At 41.7% G+C, this 23,711-nt stretch overlaps 1 protein-coding gene across 1 annotated transcript in view; it reads right to left on the bottom strand.

Moving 5' to 3' along the window:
• Window positions 1–9,435: 9,435 nt before the first annotated feature.
• The window catches only part of cntnap2b (contactin associated protein 2b), a 39,532-nt gene continuing 25,256 nt past the window's right edge, over window positions 9,436–23,711 (bottom strand). Inside the window, exons 21-25 of the mRNA XM_041991598.1 lie at window positions 21,056–21,189; window positions 17,306–17,399; window positions 14,837–15,067; window positions 14,676–14,750; window positions 9,436–10,773 (exon numbers count right to left, since the gene is read on the bottom strand). Of these exons, the coding sequence (XP_041847532.1) occupies window positions 10,574–10,773; window positions 14,676–14,750; window positions 14,837–15,067; window positions 17,306–17,399; window positions 21,056–21,189 (734 nt within the window). The 3' untranslated portion in view covers window positions 9,436–10,573. The remainder of the gene's footprint in view (window positions 10,774–14,675; window positions 14,751–14,836; window positions 15,068–17,305; window positions 17,400–21,055; window positions 21,190–23,711) is intronic.

Here is a 23,711-nt window from a genome sequence, read left to right as displayed (position 1 = left end):
AATGGTTCTTTAACAACCTCACCAACTCGGTGTAGGAACGGTCTCCTGGCTTGTCTGGACTGAGTAGATTTCTCATCAGAGCGTAAGTCTGGGCGCCCACGCTACTCAGCAACACAGCCCGTTTCCTCTCATCGCCATCGACACCATTTGCCATGAAGAAATAGTCCAAAATCTCACAGTATTCCTCCCAGGATTGTAATCCACTGTTGAAGGGTGGCACCGATCCCACCGTGGCAGCCATACTGCACTGATGACTTGCACCACGCTTTTCTTCAGGCCGACACGACACCACAGCTTGCTAACCTTCCCAGCTAAGCTACGTAGCATCAACGTACTTCACAGTCCGACCTCAGGTTTTTATCCTCGTCGCCATATGTAATATCTTCGTGGTGATGAGTCGATGAAGAACTGCTACTTGACTTTAGGAAATGTCTTTATTAACAGCGGCTACTACGAACATACGGACAGTCTACAGGTCTCTTACACTGTACCACGTACTGGCTTCTTCTTCTCTGCTTACCGACCACACATCCCACTATAGCCCCCTGTTGGCCATGAACTGTTATACATGTTCCACTATATAACATCCTCCTCTGGCTGGCAGTGCCCATGATGCACCACTGTCACCGGAAATGTCACCGCTGCCCATCCAGAGCCACAGCGGGCCCCGCCGCTCTGCTGCCGGGTCTCGCCGAGGAGAGCTGCACTTCACAACCCGGCACCGACGCCTGGAGTGCATCCCGGAAGCTGCAAAAGCATCTATACATGCATGTATAGATGCTTTGATTTATATTTAAATATTATTTATTTATTTCATTTATTTCCCTCCTGTGACAGGGGAGAGTTTTAATCAGCTGTTTAGCCTCAATACTTGGCTGTCCCCAGCATGTCCTTCACACAGTATTGGTTTTATAGACAATTTTTATATATTTTGGCAGAGGAGACATCTCTTTGGGCCTGATGGCCTTCACCTTAACCCTTGTGGGTAACACTAATTTACTATCATTTTGAGTCGTCGGAGGACAAAAAAGTCCCCTTCCAAAAACTGCTATTATGAATTATGAAATAATTTTTCTCTAAAATAAAAGCCTGAAATTGGAGGATGCATGATTACATCGTGTTATGGTCAAGAGAAAACTTATTTGAAAAAAAATTAAGCTTTTATCCATCTTTGTACTTTTGGTGTTTAACAGTTTGATTTTGAGCATTGGTTGTGGTTTTAAAAATGTTGCAAAGTGCAAAATAAATGTTCTATTTGAGAAATATGATGCTGGTTTAAAAATAGATTCATAGAAAGGGAGAATTATTAGTGTTTTTATAATGGTTTTACCATTGAGAAATGACATGTCTTTCAAGCATTGTATGATGGGAAAATGGCACCACGTCATGAAGAGTAGTTAAAATTATTAATTTTACTATTTTTCTTTTAAATAAAACCATGATATTAGAGAGTGCATGGTTATACTGTGTTATGGTTGAAATATTTAAAAAGTGTGGTATTAATGGAAGTAAATGGGAATTTGTTGTCCTAAGAGAACATTAATCTGACTACCAAAAAAAAAAACTAAAAATGCAGCAAAATATATTTTGTTATTCATTTCGAGTATAGCTAAGACTGATCTTTACATTAAATCCTCAACCACCTAAAATCTATTATGTGAAAAAAACTCACATTTTCTGTTTTTTATTTCATAAAAATAGTGACTTTGTGTTAGAAACCTGGCATTTAAAGGTTAAAAAAAATTAATGATTTAATATTTGGTAATTTTAATTGGGGCTGAAAATGATTAAAACATCTAAGCAAAAGAAAAAAAAAAAGTGGTAAAAACCATTATTATTATTATTATTATATTAGTTTTTGCAAGGGGACTTTTTTGTCCTCCGACTACCCGAAAGGATAATAAACCATGAATCTTAACCTGCCAAAAAAAAAAAAAAAAAAAAAAAAAAAAAAAACTAAAAACTAAAAATGCAGCAAAATCGATTTTGTTATTCATTTTTAGTATAGCTAACACTGATCTTTACATTAGGTCCCCAACACCTAAAAACCTAAAAAAAAAATTCTGCTTTTTGTTGAATGAAAAACAGTGACTTTGTGTTGGAAAATTGGCATTTAAAGGATTAAAAATAATTCAAATGACCTAATATTTGGTATTTTTGATTAGTTCTGAAGATTATTAAAACATCTGAGCAAAAAAAAGTGGTAAAAAATATTTTTCAATAATTTCTTAATAGCACTTTTTTGTCCTCTGATGACCTGAAAGGACAGTAAATTTGTCCCCAGTGACCTGTGAATAAAATTGAAATTGGAATATCAAAGTTCTTCAAAAGAAACACTTTCTTACAAAAAATCATACCATTTGGGGCAACATAACAAAAATGGTGGCCAAAAGTTGAGCGAAAAATTCCCAAAAGGGAGAAAAAAGTCCCTGATTACCCATAAGGGTTAATGCAGCGGGTCGTTGCCTACTGTCCTAACCTGAGGTGTACAGCATGCCTGCACACACTGATGTCTCCCAGGTCCTAGCCCCTGTGGATTTGATTCAATGTTTAGATGCAATCCTAAGGCTATACTTGGACCTCATTTTTCCACTGAGAATTTATCAATTCCTGTTATCATAACGAACAGAGAACAATATAGATCACACCCTCAGAATACTGCAAGCATGAATAAACCACAGCCAAAACCAATGATGTCAGACAGGGCCGACCCTAGGCATAGGCGACCTAGTGTTTGAAGGGCCCCACACTGCCGTCAAAAAAATAAATAAATAAAATTTACGCTCATTTGATTTCCATTCAATTTGATTCAATTTCATTGTAAATAATAACTAGAACAAACAAATAATAAAAAATGAAAAGAAGCCACAATATTCTGTGATGACGACCTCCTCGCTTGACCTGCTGCTCTTGCTGTGGTGGGCTGTTATAAGGGGGGGGCGCATCCAGGTTCGTAATGATACAGACGAGGTCACCTTGTCGTGTGTTGTCAACAAGAAAATAATTTAAAAAGTTTAAAATGAAAAGACAATCCAAGCCGTCAGGTGCTGCTTACAGCAAATGTAGGAAGCAGGAAAAATTGGGCCCAAAGTAGAGGTATGTCTAAGTTACTTAACACTAAGGCAGCGTGTGCATTAACTTTTCATTTTGACATGGACAGTGGGCTAATGTTATGGGAGGCGCCACCAAGTTCTTTTTGATCAGGGTGAGCAGAGTTAAAAGCCACACTAAAAGACAGGTTTTTTAAACAGTTCATTCCTATCTACAGGTGAGCAATCTTCCAGTCTCAGTTCGTAACATGTTACCTGAAGGCATCCCTGCATACAGCCACTGGCAGCGGTCCAGACGGGTCCTTGCCTGCACTTCCTCCGGTGTCTACACACCTCTTCTCTGTCGTAGAGCCTTGCTCTCCAATGATCTGTGGCAGTCCCCTGTTTCACTGGGAAATTTCCCCGCCCTTCCCTGCAGCCAGCATTTAATTTAGGATCCATATTATGGATTGGTAGGTGTACTTACGCTTATTCTGGGGCGACAGGAATTCCTGAGACCCAGGGCTGAGTAGCTGAACCATGGATCCCGGGTCAGCTGTTGTGCTTGCAACTTGCGATCGGCCCGCCACTCTTCCAAAGTCGTGCGGGGGGTCGCCTGCTTTGCCGCCCTTCTTGTCACCCTTCTGAGATCCCGCGGTACGTCCCATGTACCGGACTCAACCGCCTCTTGGTCTCGGTCGCCTCCCGGTTCCAGTCGCTTTCGGTTGAGACGCCTTGCGGTCTTGACCACCTCACGGCCTCAGCTGCTCCCTTGCACTGTTTCCAATCCCAGCCGTCTGCTGTGTGTCACTCTGCAGGCTTCACCTAGGCTATATCACCTCAGAACCACTCACACCTGTTCCTAATTGGGCTCGTTACTAAGGGTTTGATTGGCTTCAGAGGATGTCAATAAAATCAATACAAAATACTGCATAAAACCAAGGATCTCACAACCCAATAAAACATGCGGTTAAAATATAAATAAATCATACACTTATTAAAATAACATGCAGTTAAAAAAGCAAATAAATTAAAAAGTAAGGCATCTTCTTTGGCCCCATCACACTAACGCATCTAAAAAACATAATAATTAAACCACCTATATTATGCAATAAAAAGCATGCATGTCATAATGTCAAAATTACATAAAGTAAAGTTTGGATACGACATAAAATTTTTCTGATTGTATTTGCAGTGCTGTATTTATGCAACTGTCTTATTTATTTTTAAGTAAATGTTATTTATTTTGTGCTATTTATCATTTTTGTAGTGGTTTGTTAAGAGTGACTTTGTTTTGTTTGTTAATAAAGAGAAAATAATTTATACATTAGTTACAAAATGTTTGCAACTGAGTTATGTAGCTTCAGTTTCGGTAAACATTTTGCTGCTTGGGGTGGGGGGGGGGGGGGGGGCTGTTTTACCTAGGGCACTTGCCAACCTAGATGTAAGATCATCAATTACAGTCATATATTCACCCATCACCATCAACATGGGACTTTTAAACAGTTATCTAATATCAGCAGCAAGAAGGGAGCGTGCAGCACAACCGCGGTTTTTAGCCGGCTAACAGCGCGCCTTAGCTTTAGCCCGCCTACCTCCATTAGCAATGATGGAAACGGCCCAATGCGCTTCAATTCAGCTCTTCAGAAACCTACAGGTGACGTCACGGAGGCTCCGTCCATCTTTTATATGCAGTCTATGATGTGCGTATATGTATATGTGGTGAAATGTGGTGTTAGAGAATGGGTGGCAGGTGTATGGTGGGATGAGGGTTGATGGGCTATTATTTTGATGCTTTTTAAAATCTGTAAAGCACTTTGTTCTAAATTGTATTGTATGAAAAGTGATTTGTAAATAAAGTTTGATTGATTTCAGGCTACAATCATAACTGTAAATTCTGTAAACATTTATTTGTGCCCATCTTTGAAGCCATACAGATGATGCTGTAAGAGAAACGCTCCTGTTACATCAGCAAGGGTCCAGAATCATAGCTGCACCACAACACGTTTTATATATAAAATTGTAAGGGATAATGCTTCGCGTTGGATGGTTCACACCTCCACGTCGTCCATTAATTTATGATAATGGACACCTCGAAGGGCCTTATCCCGCTTATACCATGGTCACTTACGAAAGAAAAAATATTAAATAAATTATTAATGCGTTAATGTTGTTATTTTACCGTTAAAATTTTAAGTTTTTCATGAGAAGCGGCTGAGTGGACTATTTCGTTGTGACGCGTTGCCTAGGTAACCAGCTCTGACACAGAACCTGCAGCTCTGTCGGTCAGCTGGTGTATTAGACCTGATCAGTGGAGGGAAGGGAGATGATTGCTTAACATTATGTTACGTGACACACACATTTCAGAGGGCGGGTGCAGCTCTTACAGCTGGTGTGTGTCCAGAGGATGATGCCACACTTTGTTTCAAACAGTCAAAGTCAGAAATCAAGACAGAAAGACAGGCGACGACCTATTTAAAATCAAGACATTTCATAAAGATACTGGCATGTCCAGACCAGAGTCCAGAGCAGAATCTGGATCAGAGTCCAGACTAAACATGGAGAAGCAGCATTTAGCTGTTATGCTTCAGACAAGTGGAACAAACTGCCAGTGGAGATTAAACTTTCACCAAATGTAGACATTTTTAAATCCAGGTTAAAAACATTTTTATTCTCACGCTAACTTTTTAACTTATCTTCCTTTTAATCATTTTAATGTAATTTATTATTTTATTGTGCATTTTGCTATTTTTTGCTGCCTTTTACTATTTCTGGATACTTTCTTTGCACCATCTGTAATACTTTTAATGTTTTATGCAAAGCACTTTGAATAGTCCTGTATATGAAATGAACTGTACAAATAAACTTGCATTTTGTATTTTGATGAACAGAACAGCAGAGAACAACATAAAAGCAGACTTTGTTCAAATGTGTCAGAACTCTTCTTAAGAGAATATTCTCATGAGAATGTTTGGTGAAAGAGGACCAACGGCCTCCTTCACCAAACATTCTTACCCATAAATTTGTTTCTGAAACATATCGCCTGTCTGATTGATTTTGGTTTGATTAATGCCTTGCCATTTCTGTTGTATGCTGGATTATTGCTTTATTTGCCTTTATTAATTATTCTTTTGTGTCAACAGTGCTGTTTATTTTTTGTTCATATTATTTATGGGTTTACAGGTGAACCAAACATTTCCATTTTTCTGGTTTAAAGTTACAGTCTCGTCTTTGTACCAACTTAAAGTGGAAACATGTATTTTTCTTGTTTTACCTGTGAGGTCTTCCTTTTTTCCTGTCTTAATTTTTTCATTCAGTGCAAATCCCCAACATCTTTGACAGTTTTCTCAGTAATGATTTTCTCTGAACACACGTATGTCTGGTAATGACTTATTGATGAATTCCAACTCCCTGAGGTGTGCACAGGTCTCTGGATGGCCGTAAAGTAAAACAAAATCCTCTTTGAAGATGAAAGTGTAAAAGTGACACGTCTGAGTGTTATGATTCAGGTAAAGGAATTAGTGATGCTGTGTGCTCTCCCAGCTCTACACACTGATGCTGCATGAGAGAAAATGAAGAGTTAGAAATGTGAAAGGCATGAAGTAAATATCAAACAGCTGAAAGATACGGACACCCCGGAGGAGAGACCACCTGAATGTTTTCAGTTGTTTGCTTCTTCTACTTTCTTGCTCTCTGAGCACACTAACAAAGGAATAATAGAAAACAAAGAGTCATTTGAAAATAAATTAACAGGAAAGAAGCAGTTGAAATGTAGAACATAAAAAACCTTCACTGTCGTAATACCCAGACAAAGTCACACTAAACCGGACAGCTAACAGCGTTAAAACAGATCAATAAAAAGACAAACCTGGCAAAGACTTACAATCTTAAACCAATCCCTCCGTGATTAAACAACATTTTTTTTACGATTGTTGGGACCCAGTGGCCACACTAGACTGATGATTGTGTTCCTCTCTCTAACGCTACTGTGATCATTGGACACATCAACAACATGAGAAGTAAAACATCTTTACATTAACAATCTAGATCACCAAAAAGTTGGAAAAGGTCCACAGAAGGTAAGTTGGTGGTTTTGTGGTGGTAGACTGGATCCTGGTGTGGTAGTAGGGGATGGAATAGAATAACTTTATTGTCATTGTACATTATGCAACGAAATTGAGTGCAGTCCTCCTCGGTGCATGTGTAAATAAATAAATAAATAAAATCAAATAAAAACAAATAAATAAATCACTGAGATAAAAGTGCAAAGTTAAAAACACACACACACACACACACACATCCATACATCCAACTAATTCATTCATGGCTCCCTAATATTACACAGAGAAGTTGAATGTTGTATTAAAAAGACTCAAATTATGGCAGCATTTAAAACTACATGGCTCTTAGATAAAAACTGTTCTTTAGTCTATTTGTTCTCGCTTTAATTGTATCTTCTGCCCGAAGGCAGCAGTGCAAAGTGAGAGTATTCAGGGTGGGATGAGTCCCATAAAATGTTTTCTGCTTTTTTGAGGCAGCGGGAACTGTATTGTTCCTCTAGAGATGGGAGAGGGCGGCCAATGATCTTCTGTGCTGTGGCGGTCGCCCTCTGGAGCGCTTTCCTGTCTGCCGCTGTGCAGCTGGAAAACCAGGCACAGACACAGTATGTTAAAACGCTCTCAATGGAGCAGCGGTAGGACACCAGCAGTTTCTCACCCAGGTTGTTCTTCTTTAAGAGTCTGAGAAAGTACATTCTCTGCTGGGCCTTCTTCACCAGAGCAGTGGTGTTAGCGCTCCAGCTCAGGTCCTGCTGGATGGTAAAGCCCAGAAACTTGAAGGCAGCCACCCTCTCCACACAGTCCGTGCCGATGTACAGAGGCTGAATGTCCGTTTTCTTCCTCCTGTAATCCACTACCAGTTCCTTGGTCTTGGTGGTGTTTAGGACCAAGTTGTTGTCCCCACACCAGACAGGCGGTCTCATCCCCCCCGGAGATAAGCCCCACCACAGTGGTGTCATCAGCAAACTTGATGATGGTGTTGCTGGGGTGAATGGAGGTGCAGTCATGGGTGTAGAGGGTGTAGAGCAGGGTGCTCAGCACACAGCCCTGTGGGGAGCCAGTGTTGAGGCTGAGGGCTGTGGACATGTGGGCGCCTACTCTAACCCTCTGAGAGCGGCCTGTCAGGAAGTCCAAAATCCAGAGGATTGGAGAGTCCAAGGGTCTCTAGTTTGGACTTCAGTCTGTGTGGGAGAATAGTGTTAAAAGTGGAGCTGAAGTCTACAAAGAGCAGCCTCGTAACTACCTGACTGCTCCAGGTGTGACAGAGCAGTGTGGAGAGTGGTGGTGATCTGTTTGCCCTTCATGCAAACTGGTGACTGTCCAGTGTAGGTGGGAGGCAGGAAATAATGTGACTACGTACCAGTTTTTCAAAGCACTTCATGATGACCGGGGTGAGAGCAACTGGTCTGTAGTCATTTAGGCTGCTGATTGTGGACTTTTTGGGCAGAGGGATAATGGTTGAGGACTTCAGGCAGGCTGGGACAGTGGACTGGAGTAAGGACTGGTTGAAGATCTTGGTGAAGACCCCCGCCAGCTGGTCCGCGCAGTCCTTCAGCAGCTGTCCAGCAATGCCATCTGGTCCAGCAGCCTTCCTCGGATTCACAGCCCTCAGTGTGCGCCTCACCTCATGTTCCTCCACAGTGAGGGAGGGGCAGCTGAGGGCTGGTGACTGTGGTGCAGCTACCTCGGGTGGCTCCATCTCGAAGCGGGAAAAGAAGAGGTTAAGCTCCTCTGCCAGCAAAGGGGCCCCGTTGACAGCATCGAGCTTCGGCCTGTAGTTGGTGATATGCCGGATCCCTTGCCACCCCTGCCTTGTGTTGTTCCTGCTGAAGTTGTCCTCAATCCTCTGCCTGTAGTCCGTCTTAGCCCATCGGATGCCTCTCTTCAGGTTGGCTCTTGCAGCACTGTATAGCTCCATATCATTGGTTCTAGTCTACTGTCTGGTGGTGGTGGTAGACTGGATCCTGATGTGGTAGTAGGGCTGTGAGCTAGAATGGACCATATTTGTTAGATCTTTCCTCCATCAGAGGATCACATGTGTCCATCTCTGATGTTCATCAGGCTTTTTCAGGTTAGGGTAAAAATGGACAAAGATCTGATCATGAGACCATCAGTTCTGTGGAGTCCAGATGGTGCAGAGTCATGGCTACATGTCCATCATTTACAAAGAAGCTGCTTCATACGCACAAAGCTTGTTGTTATCTAAAAGCTCAACCTTAAGTATATTGACAAATATAAAATAAGGCAAACCTGATAGAAAAAGTCTAGAAAAAGCAGAAAGTCATCATTAAGATGGAGGCTTAGATCAGCTGCTTTTTCTTTAAAATAAAACCTCAGCCAGTTTAAGATTTGGATTAATGTTTTTACTAGTTTTGCAGTCAGAAAGCATATTTTTTCTTGACAAAGACAAAATCACAAACAATGAGAAATCAGCTATAAAGAGAGCTTGGCAAAAGGTTTATACATACAACATAAAGAAAAGGTGATGTGATGCTACAGTGGTCATCCAACAGAAACATTCGTGTCATTCAGTATCAAACAACATGCTGTTACAGCGGTGCATTTAAACCAATACAATGCAATACAATCAAATGTCAGGAAGTAAGCCATGTGAGAGTATGTTGGCAACAAACATTCTGCAGAAAAATCATCAGACAGGGCAACTTTTTAAAAAAAGAGAGAGAGAGCGAGAGAGAAAGAAAGAAAGAAAGAAAGAAAGAAAGAACATGAGGTATACTGTGATATTTTGTTGATGTGAGCTAGAATGGACCATATTTGTTAGATCTTTCCTCCATCAGAGGATCACATGTGTCCATCTCTGATGTTCATCAGGCTTTTTCAGGTTAGGGTAAAAATGGACAAAGATCTGATCATGAGGCCATCAGTTCTGTGGAGTCCAGATGGTGCAGAGTCATGGCTACATGTCCATCATTTACAAAGAAGCTGCTTCATACGCACAAAGCTTATTGTTATCTAAAAGCTCAACCTTAAGTATATTGACAAATATAAAATAAGGCAACATAAAATCTGATAGAAAAGTCTCATTTATGGGCACTGCTACACGCACTGAGAGCTGGCAGCATTATTACCATAAGTGTCATCATTTTCTATGAAATTCTAACATCACACAAAGCCATGAAGATATCAATGCATGAAAAGAAATAAATACATTTTCTGAAAAATATTTCACAAATAAATTAAGTTAAACTGTGATAGTCACAAAAATCTAAAATGTGAGCTAAAAGTGAACACACTCATCCAAGGCCTGTAGCATTATGGCAACGTTATGGCACTGTCCGCTGAAGGTGGTCACTATGTCCAGTAAAATGAAGGAAAGAGACATTCCACATCATGACGGGGGGCTCTGCAGGGCGGCCCTGTGCTTTAAAACCTCCTCTCTCCTCCAAGTTTCACAGCCCCAGCATCCTCAGGGTTCCTCACTAACACTCCCTATGTTTAAAACAACTACAGATGAGTCTTGATGTTTCAGATGAACCACTCCTTCTTACTCTCATCAATGGTTTCGGTGAAGGCTGGATCATTGACGATGATCGCTGCATCAGCGCAGTCTGCTGACTCTGCTCCTTTGGCCTCGTTTGTGTGATATGAGCCTTTATGACGGAACATGTGACGGATCACAATTACCATGATGCACAGAACAGTAAAGATTACCATGGAGATGATGCCTGGAACAAGAGATGAGAAGTTCATTTAGTAGACCTGCATATTGCACTGCTAATTAATATATTAATATAGTGGAAAATACCAAATCTACATAGGGTGGTAGGATTAAACAACACTATATTAATTTAAGTGTCATTGGTTGATCATGCTTTACTTTAATAAATAATATTGTTATCTGTAAAAACAAGTTGTTTGTGATCACTGAATATGTGTTTTGTGGTAACTGCTTGTTGTGAAGGTCAGGGCTCACATTCACAGACTTCATCGTTTGCAGTGTGCATGTCAAATCAGTTTAAGATTGGCTTGTATTCACACTCAGACCATCAGGATTGATATTAATGTGTAATTATTAGTTCCAGAATATCCTCTGGTGCCCCACATTTAATATTTTGTTCCTGCTTCTGTTCCCTGCTGATGCTGTGCTGTTTCGCTCTCCCCTCTGCTTGCATTTTTCTGCCAATATTCTTATTTTTCTACTCAAGAAACTTATGAGCATTGGCTCCTTGATCCTCATTAATCACTGGGACTGTAATTTGTAGATTTGGTTGGATACTACTATTTTTTTAAGACTCTTACAATCTTGTCAGTGTCACGTCAGCATTGCCTACAAATAGCAGAAGCCTTATCTCAGGGCTGCCAACATTTTAATAATCCTTAGAGTAAGATTTGGTGGAACCAAACAAAATTTTGTTGCATACATGGCAATGCTGCTGTTATCAGTTCAAACTCTGTTTTAGTTCAGGTACTGATCACTTGTCTTCTCTAAGAAATTAATAAGAAGCTGCTCGTCACCTCATTTTCTTACCCTATGCTTTCTCTCCCCTTTCTGGCATCCAGACTTCACTTTCTTTGAGAAATACGTGCCTTTCTCCTCTTGCTGCCTTTTTGTGTGCAACTCAATTAAACCGACCTAACGTTGCTGATGTGGACTAAACCATTTGGATTTTTCAAGGGTACCCAACCTGCAGTGGCCCGACTCCATTGCATTTAGGGACATCTAAATGACATCATGGTAATAAGAGTTCAGCTTTGTGTCAATATTTTATTCCTTTCCCAGTCAGGCAGTTCCCAGTCATGCAGATCCCAATCAGACAGTTCCCAGTCAGGCAGTTCCCAGTCAGACAGTTCCCAGTCATGCAGTTCCCAGTCAGGTAGTTCCCAGTCAGACAGTTCCCAGTCAGACAGTAGCTTTAATACAAAACTGTGTTCTTGATAACTTTGGTCTAACTCAGCATGTGAAAGAAACAACGCACAACAGAGGACACTGTCTGGATCTAATCATCTTTAAATATTTCACAGGTTGTGGTGATGGATGTTGCTCTGTCTGATCATTCCTGTGTTTTCTATGAGATGTCGTTATTGTCAACAAAAAAGCCCAAATAGAGGTTATCAAGAAATGGTACATTGGTGAAAATACCACTGAAAGCTTTCTCTTGGTTCCCCAAGGATCAATTTTAGGCCAAATACTTTTTAATCTGTACATACTGCCAAGTTTGTTTTTAATGTACTTGTTATTGCTTCCTGCACCCCGCTGTAATGCTTTTAATGTTTTATGTAAAGCCCTTTGATTTGTCTTGTACATGAAATGTGCTATACAGATAAACTTGTCTTGACTACTAATTTTATTGATTATTAATAATTGTCCATAGACACTTAATCATAATAACTAGTAACTAAACTAACTCCTAATCAACCCCAACATAGTTGGTGCCCTGTGTGAGGCTTTCCAACACTAAAAGTGGTGATCTCACATGTAGCCTTTTTTGATACTTAAATTTAACTCAAGCAAAACTCCCTGTTGTGATTTAAAAAAAAAAAACCTGTGATTCTCCCACAACATCATAAGCAGCCTACAACATTTTGTTTTACATGGCAACATGAAAAAAGACCAACTCTGTCTTCATCGGGCTGATAGTTTGCTGTGGTTCACACTCCTGATGAGCTGACTGATAAAGCATACCTTGCCAATGTAGAACCTTACCAGTCTGCAAACAAGGACATGATCCAGGCCACCTCGTCAAAATCAGACTCTTTCCTTCCTTCCTCTCCTCTAATGCTAGTTTGCATGAAGTTAATATAAACCAAATGTATCTGGTACACGATTTTCTGAGACGTCTGCACCATTTCCATAATTCAACACTTTTTACAATCCTGTTATATACTGACACACATCTGCTGCAAAAAGCTTGTCTCCACTGATTTTTCAGAGGAGACAAGAAATATTATTCAGAATGCAAGCCAATAAAAATATGGCTTTTATTTAAATGTTCAATAAAAAGTTCAAATAAAATATTGACCTTTTCTTGACAGGGTTTGTGTTAGGAAAACACTTTCAATGAATGACACTCAGATCAGTGAGAACACACAGCTCTTTTACTGCAATTGCAGGAGCTCATAGAGTCAGCAGACACATGTTATAAACAGGTCGACAGACATCTTGAACTGACTTCCAGTTCAGGACACTTCTCTATATACCTTATCCACCATCTGGTAACTGTTATCTCTCAACTCCTGGTTCAGGACCCCAAGAGTGAGGTTTCACGTTCACCGACCACAGCAGGAGGGTAATAAGGTCTTTTAATCTGCTTTTACAACTGTACTCACTCCCAGAGGGGCACTTAAAATGACAGTCTTATGAAAACAATTCTGGGGCCTCATTTATCAGGCTTGCATAGGAACAAAAACCGGCGTACGCCAAAAGTCAACCTTTGGGATTTATGAAAACCAAACTTGACAGGAAAATGTTCCTACCTCCACGGCAACTCTGACCCAGGCGTACGCAAAAAATCTAGAAAAACGGCGACACCAACGGTCCACAATAAAATCAAGGAAATGATGTGAAATGTGAGGCATTTCTGCACAATCCACTATTACCTTTCACACCACATTATATATTAAAGCTGTTTGCAGAAATGAATAAAGACGCACATTCTTTATTAATTCTCCTAAGCGAGTACGCTTGGGAAAAAAAACAGGAATTTCAGGAAAAAGGGAGATGATATTAACAAAAACCTCAACCACTAAAATATATTCTGTCATTGTGAAACAAAACTTCATGTTATAAAACCCATCCAGATAAATAAGGAGCCAGTCTGCTGCCAGCATGTAGCAGTCAGTGTGGAAAGTAGTTTTTGTTTTTCATTCCAGCAGAGCGGGACCAGACTGGAGGCTGGAGGTCTAGAAGTGATGCAGCACTAATGAAACACATAAGAGGAGGATTTCCTTTATTTATTTATTCTTAAACAATGCTTTTTTAAAATAGTTGTACCAATTTTTGTATTTTCCAGCAAGTCCTTGTCCACTTCGTTAATAGCGTGATTGTGTCCCTCTGCACCGCCCACCCAGCTAGAGTACCGCCCACCCAGCTAGAGTACCGCCCACCCAGCAACTAGGAAGAAATATTATAAAACACTAAAAAAACTGGTACACATGAGGCATTCCCTCATGTGTGCCCGCTTTAGAGTTGATTGTGATTTTTGAACAGAAACAGGTGTAGAACGTTCATGCATACACTTTTACAAATCTGAAAATTTTTGTGCGCTGCATTTCCCTTTTTCCCTACCTACGCCACCTGTAGTTTTGCACAGTTTGATAAATGAGGCCCCTGATCACATCATTTTCTGACTAGCTGTGTCCCTCACAGAGAGTCACAATTTCATCAATACAAATCAATACAAGATTTTTCCATCATTTTGGTTCTGCTTTGATGAAGCATCATGTGGGATTTTGGAAGTTTGAATCTTCATCCAGGGACTCGTCATTTTTTATCTGAGCAGCTGTGTGAGCACCTTTCTGATAACTAGGACTGTAAAACCTCTTCATGATAATATTTTGTTATGTCTTTGTTGGGCAAACATTTTAAAAAACTGCTTCTGACAACAGCTGAGAATTAAAGCAGATTTACCTCCAATAATGGCAGAGTTGCGATTGACACCATCACTGCCGGCCTTTTCCTCTTTGAAGGGGAAAACTGCTCCAGCTGGAAACAAACAAGCAAACGTTTGGGAATATTTAGGTATGCATTTATTATGCTCACACTTTGTGTGTCTGTGTGTGTTTGTCTACCAGCTTCTATGTGCCATGGGTCATTAGCAGAGGCCAGCGGTGAGATGGTGAGAGGCGAGGCTCCACAGTTGGACGGCACCAGAATCCCGTGGGTGTTGACTGGTGCTGACAACCCCAAGCGCAGAGCAGCTTTCAGAGGCGCCACACTATTCAGCTGAACCCTGGACAGGCATCCCACAAAGCCTGGCGTGTTGTAGCGCTCAATCAGGATGGGGTCGATCTGTCCTGTTTCTAAAGGAAACACACAAGTTCTGACAGGTTCTGATTTGGACTACAGCAGTTTTCCATAAACAGCCACCTTTTGTGGACCCAGGCTTGTTAAAGACAGACTGAGCCAAATCATAAATATGTCTCATATTCTGATTAGTCGTATTTTGAACAGAAAATCGTAACTGTTTTGGGGGGGAAAGGTTAAAAAGAAAAAAAAAATCACATCTTGGGTTGTTTGAGGGTCTGTTGTGATTCTGCTTTTTAGGATTACAAGCCTAACTCCAGAAAAGATAAGACGTTGCTTCAACTGCCAGTAAAATAGAATGTAATGACCTGAGAGGTAAAGTTGAAGAGAGAATCACCAACCAGCAAATAGACGTTTCATCATCTAGAAGAGTTCAGTGGTTAAACTGACCTTTTCTGGAAATGGCTTAGAACATGTAATCGTAACTTCAATTTGAGGATGTTATTAAATCTCCATCAAGCGGTGGATTTGTGTTTGGATTCTTCAAACCTCTAACAGACAGTATGTGGGGACATTTTGACAAATTCATCTTTAAGGCGAATCTCACTAATTTTAGAATCCTTCATACAACATGTCAACATCTGAAGTAAAAATGAGTTGATACAGGAGTCAAAAACAGATTAAAAAATTAGGACTGACAAATGACTAAAAATTTAATCAGATTATTCACAGCTTACAAATGAATTAATCATTATTAATCACCATTCACAACTGTTCCTGAAATGTGCCCGTTTTTACTGTGTTATATCAACAGAAAAAGCAAGCCAGTTCTTATTTATAAGAACTGGCTTATAAATATTTAACTAACCTTCACTTGGGTAAATGTCAAATGTCCAAGTGTTAGTAAATTCAGGAGGAACACTGTATTGCCAAAAGAATTGGCTCACCTGCCTTGACTCTCCTATGAATTTAATAGACATCCCATTCTTAATCAAATGAGTTCAATATGATGTTGGCCCACCCTTTGCTGCTATAACAGCTTCAACTCTTCTGAGAAGGTTTTCCACAAGGTTTAGGGGTGTTCTTCCTCCAGAAGTGCATTTGTGAGGTCAGACATTGATGTTGGATGAGAAGGCCTGACTCTCAGCCTCTGCTCTTATTCATCCCAAAGGTGTTCTAACGGGTTGAGGTCAGGACTCTGTGCAGGCCAAACAAGTTCATCCACACCAAACTCCTCATCCATGTCTTTATGGACCTCCTTTGTTCACTGGTGCACAGTCGTGTTGGAACAGGAAAGGGCCATTCCCAAACTGTTTCCACAAAGTTGGAATTTTCCAAAATCTCTTGGTATGCTGAAGCATTCAGAGCTCCTTTCTCTGGAACTAAAGGGCCAAGCCCAGCTTCTGAAAAACAGTCCCAAATTGCTTGAAAGCAGCTGCTCGGCTGAGGAAACCCAATCCATGAAGCTCTTTTCACACTGTTCTTGTACTGATCTGAAGGCCACGTGAAGTTTGGAGATCTGAAGCAATCGACTCTGCAGAAAGTTGCCGACCTTTGTGCCCTATGCGCCTCAGCATCCGCCGACCCGCTCAGTCATTTTACGGTGCCTACCACTTCGTGACTGAGTTGCTGTTGTTCCCAATTGCTTCCACTTTGTTGTGATACCACTGGCAGCTGACTGTGGAATATTTAGGAATGAGGAAATTTTACAGCTGGACTTGTTGCACAGGTGACATCCCATCACAGTACCATGCTGGAATTCACTGAGCTCCTGAGAGCGACCCATTCCTTCACAAATGTTTGCAGAAACAGTCTGCATGCCTCGGTGCTTAATTTTTATACACCTGCGGCCATGGAAGGGATTGGAACACCTGATTTCCATTATTGGGATGGGTGAGTGAATTCTTTTGGCAATGTACTTCTATGTGTTGCTCTACATAATCTCTACCACGTTCTACATCATAATTTATACAACTGGGGGAAGTTTCCAACATCTAACTTGTGGGTTTCTTTCTCTTCAGTCCTACATCCCCATTTTTTACAAGTATTCATAAAATCCACTAAGACAACTGCAAATAATGCAGAAAGCTGCTGCTCGTGTCCTCACAAAGACCAGAAAAAGCAAACATATCACTCCGGTTCTCACATCTTTACTGGTTCTCGTTCTGGTCCAGAATATAAAATTGATCTGCTGACGCTATTTGAGCCACATAGACTTCATCGGGGTCAAGTTTGCTTCAAATCCAGTCACGCAGTATCCCTCAAAAACGCACATACACACTGTAAATACTTACCAAAGACCTTTCCAAGAAAGATGCTTTTGACCAAGTTGAAGTGTGTGTCGGAGGCCTCAGGCAGGGTGTGTGTGGATAGAGGATAGTGGTCGAGCTGGAGAACACCAACAGAAGATAGAAAAATATCAATGAAGGATTAAAATCTGTGTCTGCTCTATCAGCTGGAGAAAAAGTGATGTTTCCTTCACCTGAGGACACTTCATCTGCTGCAGCATCACACAAAATTCACTTTTCTCCTGACATGTTTAACAATCCAGATTCACTTCAAGCTAACAATCAGATGGAGGAAAGACTTGAATGGCTCCACCATTTCTTTCTTTAACACCATGTTGGATTTCTCTGATCAAATGTTAAACTAACTCACAGATGCTGTTACAGTTACAAGTTACAAATGATGTGGTCTGAACTCATGTTTAATCTGAAGGTGAGAAGCATGATACAGGGATGGTGACCCACTGAGTGGGTTGCTCTCCACAGTGTGTTCAATTTTGTGTTCTGACTTTGATCTTATTTTGGTAAATGGAACGTACTTATATAGTGCTTTTCTAGGTACATGTTGACCACTCAAAGCACTTTAACACTATACAGTATGTCACATTCACCCATTCACACACACTCATACAGCCCTTCTATGGTAATATAATAAGTGCTTTCTACGAGCACACACATTCATACTCCAATAGACACATCGGGATGCAATGTGGGGTTCAGTGTCTTGCCCAAGGAACTTCCGGCATGGAGTCAAGGGAAGCCGGGAATCAATCCACCAACTTTCCAGGCGATGCTCTTCCTGCTCTTTCTCCTGCGCTGCAGCTGCTACATTTTGAATCTGAAGACAGCAGCATGCGTAAAAAGTAGTTGGTTGGTGTTAAGCACTGCATAGCATCCCCTCTTCTCTTAACAACTGTCTGTAAACATCTGGGAAGCGAAGAGACCAGTTGCTGGAGTTTTAGGAGAGGAATGTTGCCCCAACCAGTCTACATGTGTTTTGTGGATTTGGAGAAGGCCTTCAACCGTGTCTCTTGGGAACACCTCTGGGGGGTGATCTGGGAATATGAAGTAACAGCTGTCTGGTCCCGCATGTCTAGTGTCAGAGCTTGGTTCTTATTGCCGGCAGTAAGTTGGATTTGTTTCCACTGAGGGTTGGACTCCGCCAAGGCTGCCCCTTTATCACAGATTCTGTTCATAACTTTTATGGACAGAATACTTAAACTCATGTAAGTATCTCAGGGTCTTTTTAATGAGTGAGGGAAGGATGAAGCAGGAGACTGTCGACTGGCAGCAAATACAAGCAGCTGAAATTAGTTTCCTCCACAAGGTGGCTGGGCTAGCCCTTAGAGATAGGCTTGGCCATCTAGGAGGAAACCAGAATAGATTTGATGCTCCTCCACATTCAAAGGAACCAGATGAGGTGGCTTAGGCATCTGGTTCATCCAGATGCATCTGGATGACCCAAGAGAAGACCCAAGGGAACACTTCAGGATTCCCCCAGGGGAGCTGGAAAAAGTTGTAAAGGAAGGGGAAGTCTGGATCTCTCTGCTTAGCTGCTGCCTCCACAACCCAACCCCGGATAAGCAGAAGAGTCAGAGGGGTAATTCATCTTACCATTTGCTTTCGATTTTATTTATTTTTACTTATTAATTTTGTGTTGCCTCTTGTTCAGTGATAATGTTCAATAATAACGCAATAAATTATAAACCATCGGCCATTTTGTTTTTGATGGTGTTTTAGCTGAAATTTGATTTGTTTCTCCACAGATTACAAATGCATTTCATTTTCATGGAAGAGGTTATTTTGTATTTAAGTTTTGTTATTTAAGTAATTGATCTTGAGATAATTGTTTAAGTATTTAAAAAAAAGCGAGATGGGTTTTGGAGTATAATCTGTCTTGCAGCAAATAATTGAATCTAAATGAACTTCTTTGTATTTTTAGTGCTTCCCCTACCAAGTAGCCTGTCATGTTTTTCTTTTCACAAATATAAGTATGATGGTCAAAATATCATTAAAATTGCTCATTTTTGGGTTGAGTCCTTCCTGGTGGCGATGGAAATCTTTAAGCCCCTCCCAGACTTGTTCAGGGCGGTTTCCATCTCTTCTGCTCCAGTGCGTGTCCTCCGTGAGTTTCTTCTCCCAGCTGGTGGTGGCTGTTTGTTGCACTTGGAGTTGAAAGCCTCTTTCCATCATATCTTTGGATACCTCAGCTGTGCTGTTGTATATGCGTGGACCGTTTTCAGATGGTTTCTTCTTGAGGTTTTGGGCCGATGGACCGGTGGGCTCGTAGAATTTGCAAATCGTCAATGTGCTCAAGCGCTAACTGCATCTTCTTCTTAAAGTTCTGTAAGTCTTGTCTGAGTTCTGTTTTCAGGATTTGTATTTCCTTTCCTAGATGCTGAATAGCTTCAACAGCGGTTAGGCCCTCGCGACCTGATGTTTCCATGCTAGCTGTTGTGTCGCCCATCCTCAGTTTCCTCTTTTCCTCATCGGGATTTTTGTTTTCATTCTTTTTGGTTCCTCTTAGCGTCTTCTTGGATTTAGCCCCACTCATTCTCAGTCATCTTGGTATGTTATGAGAGCAATATTTGTATTTTGGTAGGTTTTTGCAACTGCAGACTAGGAGAGTTACAGAGCTATACCGCCATCTTGAAGCGCTCACCTGTGTATGGCATTCTAACGTGTAGTGCATTTTGGCGTCTCACTTTCTTAAACACGTATTGCAACAACGGCAGCCACCGTATCTGAAAAAGCCTTGACAACACCGACAAAAGCATGTCATCTTATAGTTAATAGAGTGTTCACTCTGTTACAAAGAACAACACAGTGTGCCTACTTCCGTGTACTTCACATTACCAACAGTATACATATGTGACCACTATGACACAAATACAGAAGTATGTTTTAACCACTCTCTGAAGTTCCCGCTGGATCATAACTGGTCAGGGGGAAAAGATCTGGTGGATGGAAATTCACTGTTAGATATGGTTCCTCTGTGTTTAGAAGGAAGAACGGTTCTCACAGGGGGAACAGATCTCGACGGGGAAACTGAATTGGCCTGGACACAGCACCGGCTTTTCGTCACAGTTAAAGCCGCTTTATAAAGCCTTCCCACCGGCTTTTAGACCTGCTTTACTGCCACTGAAAGTGAGCGATTACCATGACTACAAAAGCGACTGAAACCAAGTTAACACACTTCTATACCAACGAGGCTGGTGGCTTTTAACAGAAACTGTTAAGCTGCCCATTGTAACAAGCAACACTGTCCAACAAAACCTAATTCTAAAAGTTAACTTTAGGCTCACTTAGGCAGCTCCTTTGACTTGTCGAGGGGAGAGATGTCAACTTCAGCATCCCTTTTAAAATCTTCCTCCTTCTTGAGCTCCTTCTACCTGGGGAAGGCTAGCCTGGCTTCCGTGCTGCCGCTGCATATGCATGGTCCTGCACTTTTGTGAATAACAATTAAACAAATTTCCCAACTTGCTGTGGTAATAAACTGCTCTTATTTATCTTCTCCTCCCACGGCTCAACCACTGTGCGCTGGCCTGCAGGGAAAACACATTGTTGGTGCTATTTGTCCCTTGCTGGCAAGGTTTCCTGTCAAGGACACACCACTGACCATCCTTCTCCAGAGACAGTCGCACTCAACCATCTGATGAATATAGAGGTTTTTCATTTTTAGATGATCTGCTTTCTGTCTGTATGCTAATCTAAATCCCTTCCTGTTCTGGTTAGATTGGACTGGCTGGAGGAACAGACCTGCAGTTGAATCTCTCTCATCTTCCTTGTAATGTTGACAAAATGAGGCTGTCCGTTCGCCAGGTTCCGATGGTCGATGTCGATGGTGTAAGGTTCTGTTAGGCCCCCGAGACTGTAGCGGATCTGGAGAGTGCCTACAAACACACACACATATACATAAGGACATTTACATACATCTTTCTGTTCAGAAATATGACAGTTTCAACCCTTAAACTCCAGGACATTTTTGGCTATTTTTGGTCCACCCCACCTGCATGTAGAAGTTCAGCCTTTTTAATCCCAGTTTCCATCTGGAGATTATATTTTTCAGGACAGCGTCAGCTGTCAGATTATGCAGTGTACTTCTTGTGCTTGACTTGTTGGGCTGGAAAACAATGATCAGTCATGCCCTGAAGTGGACACTGACTGGCTCTATAGTCTACGTGGTAAAGTTTAAAAATGCCTTCCAAGGGGACCTGGCAGCACGGCGTGCTGGTGTCAGTGAGACATGGTTCAATGTTGCGTCAGAGCTGGAGATAATGGGGAAGACGTGTGAGCAACCACAGCGCACAGTACACATAGCAGACTGAAAACTGTCCGAGTTTCACAGATGTTTTAGACTTTTATTTGTCATTCTAGTATGCAACAAGTGTATACAGAAGAAAATTTCACTGCATAGGCTCATCACAGTTAAATAAAGTAAAATAAAATACAATATACAGTTTAGGAATATAGAAGATGTGCATATACATATGACCTGACTCAGATATATATACATGTATAATTTAAAATTGAAAAGAAATATATACAGCTAAAAACAGATAAGAATACTAAAGCAGATAAGAATAAATAAAACAGATATGAGTGGATGCAGCTTCCCTTTTAGGAGTTCAACAATCTGATGGCCTGAGGGAGAAAACTGTTACAGAACCTTGTGGTCCTGCACTGAATGCTTCGGAACCTCTTTCCAGAGGCCATCAGGGAGAACAGTCCATGGTGTGGGTGTGAGGAATAACTGGTGATGATTCTTGCTCGGGACAAGCGGTGCTTTTGTGCAATGTCCTCAATGGAGGGAAGAGAAGCCCCAATGATCCTCTCTGCTGTCCTCACCACTGCTCTCACATTCTTCCAGTCAGAAGCTCTGCAGCCACCACTCCACACAGAGATGCAACTTGTCAAAATGCTCACTATAGTGCCTCTGTAGAATGTAGTGAGAATGGGTGGGGGCAGGTGGGCTCTTCTCATCTAGGGCAGGAAGTACATCCTCTGCCCTCTTAACCAATGACGCTGTGTTTACAGACCAGGTGAGATTGTCTGTGATGTGCATCCCAGGACCGTTGTGCTGCTGACCACCTCCACAGCCTTGCTGTTGATGAGGAGTGGAGCGTGACTGGGGTGGTTTTTCCTGAAGTCGACAATAACCTCTTTAGTTTTGTCCACATTCAGGATCAGGTTGTTGTCTCTGCACCAGCCCACCAGCCGCTCCACCTCCTCTTTGTAGGCCAAGTCGTTGCTGTCCTTGATGAGGCCCACCGCTGTTGTGTCATCCACGAACTTCACAATGTGGCTGGTGGCAGACCTGGGGGCGCAGTCGTGTCATCAAACTGAACAGCAGAGGGCTCAAGACACAGCCCTGAGGGGAGCCTGTACTGAGGGTGTTGACCCTGGAGGTATTCTGTCCTACCCACTCTGACTGTGATCTGTCAGTGAGGAAGTCCAGCAACCAGCTGCACAGGGGGGCGCTGAATCCCAAGAGTCCTAGTTTGTCTACCAAATGTTGCAGAATGATGGTATTAAATGCTGAAGTCCAAGAACAGCATCCAAACATGAGTGTTCTTCTCCACCAGATGTGCTAGGCTCAGGTGAACAACGAAGGAGATGGTGTCCTAAATGGAGCGTCTCGGCCGGTAGGCAAACTGGAAGGGGTCGAATGTGGGAGAGAGACTGGAGCTGATGTACTCCTTGACCAGCCTCTCAAAGCATTTCATTATAATGGTAGTGAGTGCGATAGGCTGGTAATCGTTGAGAGATGAGATTTGAGGTTTGAGGTTTTTTAGGCACTAGAATGATAGTAGCAGTTTTAAAACATGATGGGACTGTTGCTTGGTCAAACGAGGTGTTAAAAATGTCCGTTAGAACACAAGCCAGCTGGTCAGCACATTCCCTGAGCACCCACCCAGGTATGTTATCAGGGCCTGGAGCCTTCTGTGTCGTGACTCTCTTTAGAGTCTTCCGCACATCAGCTGTGTCAAAACAGAGAGCCTTATCTTCCTGGTGTGGAGCAACTTTCACTGCAGGACTGCTGTTTAGTGTTTAGCGGCTTGTATGCAGGAATAAGCATCATAGATGAATGGTCTGAAAAGCCAAGGTGGGGGCGGAGGGCTGCTCTGAATGCATCCTTGATGTTGGTATAGGCATGCAAAATCCATATGCTGGTGGAAATTTGGGAGAACCGTCTTCATGCTGGCCTGCTTAAAATCCCCAGCAACAATGAAAAAGCCCTCAGTGTGAGTGGATTGCATCTCACTGATATAGATCACTCATAGCCTCCTTTGTATTAGCACTGGGGGGCACATACACAGCAGTGATGGTAACTAAGGTAAATTCCCTGGGCAGGTAGAACGGTCTACAACTTATAGTCACAAGCTCGATGTCCGGTGAGCAATAACTTGAGAAA

Source organism: Melanotaenia boesemani, chromosome 8 (assembly GCF_017639745.1).
Source record: "Melanotaenia boesemani isolate fMelBoe1 chromosome 8, fMelBoe1.pri, whole genome shotgun sequence".
NCBI classification, from domain to species: Eukaryota; Metazoa; Chordata; class Actinopteri; order Atheriniformes; family Melanotaeniidae; genus Melanotaenia; species Melanotaenia boesemani.
This window is presented reverse-complemented; position numbering and strand designations above follow the sequence as displayed.